General features: G+C 56.7%; 1 protein-coding gene across 1 annotated transcript; it reads right to left on the bottom strand.

Annotated features, from left to right (window-relative positions):
• Positions 1–1,184: 1,184 nt before the first annotated feature.
• On the bottom strand, positions 1,185–8,727 carry PPP1R1A (protein phosphatase 1 regulatory inhibitor subunit 1A). The gene is made up of 7 exons (XM_065887819.1): positions 8,644–8,727; positions 5,053–5,113; positions 4,007–4,044; positions 3,608–3,671; positions 2,860–3,015; positions 1,862–1,968; positions 1,185–1,314 (listed from the first exon to the last, which is right to left on the bottom strand). The coding sequence occupies exons 1-7, from the start codon at positions 8,725–8,727 to the stop codon at positions 1,309–1,311; spliced, it is 516 nt and encodes a 171-aa protein (XP_065743891.1). The 3' UTR covers positions 1,185–1,308.
• Positions 8,728–9,075: the final 348 nt, after the last annotated feature.

Genomic DNA, 9,075 nt, shown 5'->3' with positions numbered 1-9,075 from the left:
GTGACTGCCCTCCTCCTTTCTTGTACCAACCATGCATTTGTACAGTGGGCCCTGTTCCTGTGAAGTCATATCCACGGTCTCTTCGACCTGCCACCTGCCACTTGTCCCTCCTGCCCCACCCTGAGTGGGGCAGAGACGCATGAGACTCACCCCCACCCTTGGTCTCCCAGAATCCTGCTATAGCCAGAGATCAATAAAGAGGGGAGACCTGGCCTGGCTGTGTGTGTTGTTTGTCGGGTGAAAGTGCACTGGGCATCTTCACGTGCGCTGTCTCTTCAAAACGATGAAACCCTGGTGCGGTGTTCATCCTGTTATATATGGAGGCCCAGAGAGGTGAGGTCTTGCCTGAGGTGCACAACAAGGGTGGCAGAAGGGGACCTTACACTTCTGAAGTTCTTTTTTCTCTCCATCACACTACTTCTTCAGTAAAGAGGGGTGAATCTCCCCTCCCCTCCTCTCCTCTCTCCACTGCCTGGAAAAATCAAAAGCAGTAGACAGGAGAGGCCTGGCTGTGGGGTCTGAGGAAGGTTCTTCACTTCTGCTCAGCTTTCGTCGTTTACCCCGGCCCCTTGGTGTCTTGGACAAGGGGGAGAGGTGACCTTTCCAGTTCCCAGCAAGGGCCTCTTCGTGAATAGCCACTGTGTCCTCAGTCTAGCTTAGCTAAGAGGTTGGAGTCTGGGTGGTGGTCTCCGCACAGCTGGAGAGGGAACACATCCTGAAGCTTGGGAATCACTGAGGTTTGGAGGGCAGGCAGGGAGGCATCCACGCAACGCCCCGCCTCTTTCCCATGGGCCAAGTGCCAGGGTGCAGTTCCCGGCTTTGTTCAGCAGATGGCGCCCACAGCAGCGTCGCAGCCATACGGGCCTTAGGGCTCCAAGGCCTCAGCGCAGCCCTGCCAGGTGGTTGTATCTTTTCCTCAATATGAAGAGAGCCTGGGGCCATCCTTCTTTCTTGGTACCCCGGAAGTCAGTCCTCCTACCTATCTGACCCTCAGCTCTCTTCCCCCAGCAAGTCAGGGCAAGGCTGGGGAAAAACTCCTCCTTTCTCAAGGCTCCTGCCCAGCTTCCTTATTTCCTCCTTCCTGGAGGCAGCTGGGCAAGAGGGAGGGGGGCTATAGAGAGGGCAGGACAAGACGGGAGGGAGAAAAGATTCTCCAAGTTGGGAAAGAAGGAGACCACCAAGGACTTAACATTAAATTTATCACTTTTAAAAACAAGATATTTTCCCCAAAAGTGAGGAAATAAGAAACAAATCCAGTGTCCGTGCATTCCCAACTGCAGTCTTGATTCCAAGATACCTCCTTCACTCTCAGACCTGTTGTGAGGGAAGCAGGTAGAAAGAGAAGGTGAGTGAGAGGCCTGAGGTCCTCTTGTCCCCTCCCCTGCTGGTGTACCCAACCATCCCGTTAGGCATCTAACTCCTAATGTCTGACTCCAGTCCCTGGCCCCGTGTCCAGTCTACACAGGGGAGGGGAGACTGTAAAATCAGAGCTCACAGGGTTATTTCATCAGTGTCTCCACTCCAGGCAGGACCACTGCTTACCAGCCTGGACAGGTGAGGATCTCCCTTTGGGTTCCAAATGCCCTTTATCAGAAAAGCCATGGTCTACTTCCATCACCCATTCCAGGAGCCAGAAATCCTCAGACAGCATCTAACCTTACTGCCTCCTGCTGCACTTTTATCCTGTTTCTCTTTGTCTGTCCTTCTGGGGAGATGCAAATCCTCTGGCCACAGACGACAGCTTTTCAGTGACTGAAGCTGGTCCTTTGTCCCCCTTTTCCTTGACTCCAGATCTTAGCCGTCCCCCTCCCCACACAGCCTGCTCTCCTGCAGACTGGGCAGCCCAGCCCTGGGGTCTTACCGAACTGGCTCCCTTGGAATCCAATGGTGGTCTATGGGTTGAGGGTTCCTCTGTGCTGGGTTTCTCACTGCCCCTCTCCTGAGTGTTAGGGATGGATTCTGCAGGCTCTGAGGAGGGAGAACAGGTGGTGGGAGGGACAGGTAGTATTCATGAGGGCTTGGAGAGAGGCAGCTGCTTCTACTCACCCTAGCCCATACTTCAATGAGCCCTGAGAAGAGCCCAAGACCAAGCGGAAGGCAATGGGGCAGGACCAACAGGGTTTTCTCTGGTCACAATGACTACTTAGGTTCACTAGTTTTTAAAAAATCTACAATCGGAAATCGAAAAAAAAAAAAACCCTCTAAAAAAAAGCTTAAAATTTGGGGTATGATCTCAAAGTGTGGCTAAATCTGACCTGAACAGAGATGAGCTTTTGATAGCCTATTTAACCCACTTCATGTGACCACTCATTTCCCTGCAGAAATCTTCATGTGTTTGATTACAGGGGGCTCTGCTGGGGGTATTATGGAACATATGGTGTATATACCGTGTCACCTTCATAAAACTGGAAACATTCTGACTTCCGGCCCACATCTGGGATAAGGACTCGTGGACAGGCAGGGTCCATTGCTTGCATACTTTGTGTTCACTGCTGGGCTAAGGACCAGTCTCACTGAATTTTCACACACAACCCAAGGCAATAGGCGCCATCATTATCACTTTACTGATTGAGGTTAAGCTGCTCAAGACCTCTGGGCTGATAAAGTGGCAGAGCCAGGATTCCAGCCCCTGAAGGCTGCTCCCATGCCAGCGGGCTCCCCCGATACAATAGGGAGCTCTGAAGTCCAAGTTGGGAGGGGATGGTGTCATTCAGTAAAGAAAGATGAAGAGACGCAAACACACGCCGTCCATGCAAAGATCCGTACTCTCAAGACAGTTTCTGGCTACTGCTAGGCCCCTCCCTACAACGGGGAAGGCTGGCCTCCCCTGGGGTTGGTCCCTCCCCAGCCTGAACATACTGTGTGCTTTCCCAGAGGTGCCCAGCCACGACTCTGCTGCTGTGTCTCCGATCCCAGGTGGGCAGGACTCCTGTGTCCCTGTGCTCTCGGCGGCTCCTTCAGGCTCCTCTCCCTCCTGCTGTTGCCCCAGGTGATGTTCGACCATCATCTGGAGCTCTGAGGGCAAACAGAAAGGGAGAGAGCATTGGACGTGACTGCCCAGCCTCCTCCATGGACCCTCAGATGTGACAGCCCCACTAGAGGGTCAGCACACACTGCCCGTGTGGCTTGACTTTCCCTTCTGAGATTGAACAAGGAGGGACATCTGCTGTACAATAAGGAGGGACTAAAGTTAGACAATAAAATGTACTTTTTTGAAAGGTAAGGGAGGGGAAAGGAAGAGCCTTTAAGATCAAAAGAAGCTCCTGATTTGCTGGGATACCTGGTCTCCTTTGGGGTCAGGAGAAAAGACTCAATTTAGATTCAAGAAATATTTGAGTACCTCCTCTGTGCTGTGCACTATGCCGGGTGAGTTCACATACTTTATTTAACTGCCAAAGTGAGGTAGTATTCAGGGCCCCTGTAGGTTAAGCAGGTTCTCCAAGGCCACCCAGCTAGTGGGTGGCAGAGCTGGAATGCAGCCCCGGGTGGTCCAGCAACAACTCTCCTTTAATAAAGGCAGATGTCATGACTTCCCAAGGATTCCTTCCAAACGGGTCATCCTGGCCACTGCTCAGCATCAGGCATAGCGGGGAAGGGTCTTCCGAACCTTTCATTGTGGGTGTGGTCCTCATCACCTTCTTCTGTTGCCGTGGAGACATGGACAAAGTGGACTGTGAAGGGCACAGAGCACAGGTGGGCGTCCGCCCTTCTCGCCCTCCTCCCTGCCGTGCCACGCTGTGGGACTGGAGACTGGGGGTAGGTGTGGGCTTCAGCAAGTGGGGGAAGAAAACTCCTGCTTCCTCGGCCCCCACCCCTATGATGGTGAGCAAGGAGACCGTGTATGGGAGAACGTAGAGGACCATGTGTGTACATCCACTCAAGAACATTTTGGGGGGGGGTACAAGAAAGAGGGAGACAAAAGGTCCTAAGAGGGGGGGTTGAGGAATAATCTTCTAATGGGTCTGGGGGTTCTCTGTGCTGGGCTGAGCGGGAGGGGCCAGCTCACCTTGAGATGCGGGTTGGGGACCCGGTCTTCATCCACCTCTGAGGGAAGGAGGGAAAGGAGAAAGTGATGAGGATGGGAAACCCAGGGGGTCCCGCAGACTGACTTCCCAAGGGGAGGAGCCTCTGCAATCACCTCCTTCCTGATCCGTCCCTCACATCTCTCCCTAGGAAGCTGGCCCTGACTGTGGCTGTCCCCAGCCTCTTCCCTCCAGCTCCCTCCTGCTCTGCTGGCTGGCTTTACCTCCTCCTGCTTCTAGTCCTGTCCTTGCCTCTGTGGTCAGTCTGCATCTACATCCTTGCCTCAGACCTGGAGGTTCTCGAAGGCAGGCTTTGTGGTCCTTTTGTCCTTTTCCTCCCTGTCTCCTTCCAATCAGCCCCCCACCCCCGATCCAGAACTGAAACATGCCTAGGAGGGAACACCGGAGAGAGAACAGCAAACTTATCCTGTGCAGGGCCCAGGACAGTCTTTTTTAGTAGTTGGAGGAAAGTTGGAGACTCAGGTTTCCTGAATTCCAGGCCGGCTTATTAGCATCACTACCTCGCTTCCACTCTCTCGCCAGCACCCCTGACATTCTCTGAAACCTTGTTCTCTCCCCAGACCTTGATGGAGACACTGGTGACCAGAATGCCAGCTGCTCCCTGAGCTGTTTCTAACCTTCCCCTTCCCCTCTGGGGGCCATGAGAATAGCTGATGGCGGCGGTCCCTCCCCCTCACAGCTGTCACCGCCTCTGGCGGTGGGGGCAGCAGCCTCTCAGTTGCTGGAGAAACCTGGAAGGCTGTTGCCACAGCAACCAACACTCCGTTGACCACCCCAACTCCTGGGGGGCTTAGGAACCAGGTTGTCTCCCCCGCTTCCTAGCACTGCTCTGTCTTTCCAAAGCGGAGGAAATCCCCCTGCTAACCCAGCCACCGCTTCCCTGTCTCCAGGACTGAGGAGACCGCGGGCTCCTCAGATGTGCCCTCCTGTCTAGCACCCACCTTCTCTCACTGGGACCCAGCTGTCTTCAGCAGCCCCTACTCCCTTCAGCGACCCATCCTGGGGTTACCTGGGGATGACTGGTCACTGGTCAGCACGAGGGTGGCAGGGGTGGGGCGGCGCCTCCGGATCTGAGGGAAGAGGTCAAGTACACGTGGAAGCATCACAGCCCCGCGCACACTCAGTAACATAATGCAGGCCGCCCACTTAGCACACCTCCAAAAGTGCCACGTTACACTGAACCCACGGTCTCCGGGTGGACGTTCTTGGGCCCATCCCTCTGCCCTGGGGACCCAGAAGACCACCTCCACTCCCTGCTTCTCCCAACCCCCTTTCTGTCTCCGCATCTCCCCGGGTCCTGGCCCCAGCTCTCCATCTCAGCAGCTATATCTGCGCTAGTGCATCGATTTCTGGCCTGCTCTCCTTCCGTCCATCCTGGATCAATGGTCAGAAATAACCCGAGAGGGCACAAAACTTTCCCCTTAGTCTCCCAGACCACTCCCCAAATGGACATAAACCTGTGGTGGGCCAGCACCTGCGGAGAGCGCCCCTCGATCCTCACCCAGCCTGGGAGGACAGCACAGAGAAGGTGGGTCTGAACGTGCCTTCACCTGGCCCATGCCCCTCCCTCCCTCATCTCCTCCCTATCCTTGTACACACTGCCTTTCTGATTTGTCAGGAAATACGGCCTAGAGAAATCCTTGTCATGGTAAATATAATATGAGGAGAAGCGTGAGGCAGGACCCTGGTCAGGGACTAAAGCTAAACTGAAAAATCTTATCCTGGGCTCTGGGGTCCGATTCTAAGAAAGTAACAGATAAGAGCGGATTCACTGCTGGGCCTCTGAGCCCCCTTTCCCCGCCTCTGTTCTTTTGTCTTGCTGCCAATAAAGTTGACTGTTGTTGAAGTCAGTCCAAGGACTCTTGGGACATGTAGTTTTTTCCGTTTCTCTGGAGGCTTGAAAGTGAAGGGTACCGTGGGGTTGGAGTCCCTGCGGCTCCCTCCAGGGCAGAAAGTGGGTATCAGCCCTAGCTGGGGGCAGGGTTAATCTGAGAGAAGGACACCTCAAAGAAGAAATGGGTACATAGAATGCGGGTAGGTTGGGGTAGGGACTGTTTTCTTAGGAGAATCCAGCAGTATCTGTTTTTGGTGGCATTTCAAGGTCCCTGGCAATACCAGTTCTGTGTGTGTGTTTGTGTGTGCATACAAGCACGCACAGCATAGACATTATCTGTGAGTCCGTCGCTGGCTATTCCTGGTGCAAACGTGCTGGGGGCCAGCAGGTGGGCAAGTGTGTTTCGTGCATGTGGGGTGAGGCCATCCTTCTCCTAAGAGAGGACTCCTCTCTATTTCTTTCCTGCCTTGGGGGAGGGGAGCTGAGAGAGGGAGAGGGTGCGGTGGGGGTGGGGATTAATGGGGGTTGGGAGCCTGAGAAGGAGTCTGCAAGTTTGACAGAAAGGACCTCTGAGAGGGCAGCAGGGCTCTGTGATCTTGGAGAGGTCCCTTAACCAATGTCCTTGCCTTGGACAAGATTTCTAAGCACTCAGAGTCCTTGAGAATTTTGATGTCCTACAGCAGGAGGCAGTAAAGTTAGACTTCCTGAAGTACCTCCCAGGCACCTGGACTACTAGCAAATGAGTAGGCGGTCTCTTATTTTCCATGCCCCATCACAAATCCTAGTTCTCAAGGACACTTGGTGCCTTTGCCTCTGATTTCTTTCCAAACCAGTTATGCCAAGGACCTGGTAGCTGTGGGCACCCCTCCATCCCCTGCCACTCTGTGCTCCATAACTCAGAGTTTCCAACCCCTGCCGCCCTCTCATGTCACTCTGGGTTAGGTGTTCCTGCCAAGCCTGGAACTTTTTGCCTACACACTTGGGTAACACGGCAAGGGGGGGTTGAAGTTAGACTGCAGGTAGAATTTCAGGCTGAGCAGACACAGATTTCTGAAGACGAGAGAAAAGCAGGCTGAAGTCCCGGCTCTTTTTCCCTCTGGCTCTATAGCACTGCCTCATTCTCCTCCCCTGCTCCCCAGAACCCTGGGCCAGCTGGCCTGCCCTCCCCCAACACACACCTACACCTGCCACATCTAACGCCAGACAGAGGCAGGCGTCAGGCAGTGAGCACTGGCTGTGCCAGTGGAAGGCATCTCTGCTTGGAACCTCACCCCTGAGCCCGTAGCTCACACTCCTGGGCCCTTTTCCCTGGGTCTGAGGTTATCTTAGCCGGCCCCCTGCCTCTAGGCATAATAGCCTTTTTCCTGACCCCAAGGGGACACTCCCCATGCTCCTGGCTCTCCGCCCTCCTCATCCTCAGGAGGTTTGCAGTCCTACCACCCTCCCTCCTACTGTCACACCTTAGAGGTCTGGAGATCCGGCTCCCCCCACAGGCCAGGGAGAGGATGGAGACACAGGTCCCTAACCCCTCCCCACACTTTGGGAAGCTAACGTTATAGGGAGCGCGTGTGTACCCAACCTTTCCCTTCACATCAGACCTTATTCCACCAAACAGCTGGGGCAGCAGAAAGAACACTCTCTCCAGCCCATCCCAAGAGGTCAGAGTTTTCTCAGGTGGGGAGGCCCAGCCAGAGCCCTGGCAGCCGGTTGGGGGAAACAGAGAAGTGACCTTGTGGGAAATGGATAGTCTTTAGGAACAGGGATGTCTAGGCAAATGGATAGAGAACCCGAAAAGAGATGGAGCAATGAGCAAACGAGCAAATACTTGGCAAATGGGCGGTAGTAGCGACCGCGGGTGGTCACCGTCTCCACGCACAGGCTCACTCTCCCTGATACACACACTTGCTCACACAGTCTCATACACTGCCGCCTCTGCCAGGCTGCTCGGAGCTAAAAATAGGCCAGGCCCGGAGGCTGGGCCAGGGCCCTGGACTCCCACCCCTTGAGCCCAGCCCAGAACAGTGCTTCTCCCTTGCCCACGCCCAGCTAGGACCCCAGTCCCGAGAAAGCCCTCGTTTCGCGCTCCCCAGGGCCATTCTCTCCATGCCCTCCCCTTCCCGCCGCCCCCCCACCCCGCCCCATTACCGATCCAAAGGGCAGGAGACTGGAATAAGGACCCAGTGTCCAGACCCGAAGAGCGCGGAGTCAGCCTGCAGACACGACCACTCCTCTCCCCCAAGCCCCAGCCCTCGCAGTTTTCCTCAGCCCTTCTTGTCCTCACCCTCTGGGGTCCGGCAGGGTCGCCCCCAATTAAGAGCTGGGGGGGCTCTTTCTCCTCTTTCAACTCCCTCCATTACCTGCCCTCTCCCTTAGGCCCTCCGACACCTTTGGGCGCCCCTTCCGAGCTCAGAAACTCTGGCGGGGTGTTGACTGGGTGGGGGATGAAAGACTGGCGAAGGGGGGAGGGTCGTGTCCTCAGGCAAGCCCCCTCCCCCAGGGCTGGGGAAGCAGGGAGCGACTCTCGCGGGGACCGGCTTCGAGGGCAGGCTCTCGTCCTTCAGTCCGTCTCGAAGAAGCACAGACGGGGAGATGGGGTTTCCACGGTGGGGGAGGGGAGAGAAGACCCCCACCCCCCGCAAACAGCGCGCCGGCGCTCGCAGGGGCGCACCGCCAAGGGAGGACTGAGCGGGGGTCTCGGATCGCACAGTCCAGGGGTCCCTCGTCCTCTGTGGGGCGAGTTCCCAGCCGCCCCGCCCCGCTCCGCACCTGCTCCGACGCCTCGGGGTCAAGGTGCGGCTCTAGCAGCGGGACGGTGAACTGGATCTTCCGGGGGCTGTGGTCTTGCTCCATGGCTGGGGCGGCGGCCGCTGGGCCGGCGGCGGCGGCGGCGGCGGGCGGGCAGGCGGCGTACTCGGGGCTGGGGCGGGAGCGCTCCCTCTTCGCTCCGCTCCGGCCCGGCCCCAGCCGGGCGCGCTTGGCTCTCGGCTCCCGGCTCAGCGCTCCCGGCTCGCGGCCCCGGGGACTCCGCGGCCGCCGATTGGCTCGGCACCCGCCCCTCCCGGCCCCCTCCCCTTCCCCACGCCCGGAGCCTTAACCCCGTGGTGGCTGCGCCACCGGCTGGCGGGGGTCACCGCCCCGCTGGCGGGCGAACCTGAGTCCCGGTCGCAGTGGACACAGACCGGATGGGTATGCGGGGAT

This window comes from Phocoena phocoena, chromosome 11 (genome assembly GCF_963924675.1).
Source record: "Phocoena phocoena chromosome 11, mPhoPho1.1, whole genome shotgun sequence".
Taxonomy (NCBI): domain Eukaryota; kingdom Metazoa; phylum Chordata; class Mammalia; order Artiodactyla; family Phocoenidae; genus Phocoena; species Phocoena phocoena.
This window is presented reverse-complemented; position numbering and strand designations above follow the sequence as displayed.

What these genes read in the sequence shown, in the direction of transcription:
- PPP1R1A (XM_065887819.1), bottom strand. Translation starts at nt 8,727, where the DNA reads ATGGAGCAAGACCACAGCCCCCGGAAGATCCAGTTCACCGTCCCGCTG. An exon ending in ACCCCGAGGCGTCGGAGCAG is followed by an intron (nt 5,114 to 8,643) that starts GTGCGGAGCGGG and finishes CTCTTCCCTCAG; the next exon opens with ATCCGGAGGCGCCGCCCCAC. An exon ending in CACCTCTGGGAAAGCACACA is followed by an intron (nt 1,969 to 2,859) that starts GTATGTTCAGGC and finishes CTCCCTCCTCAG; the next exon opens with AGCCTGCAGAATCCATCCCT.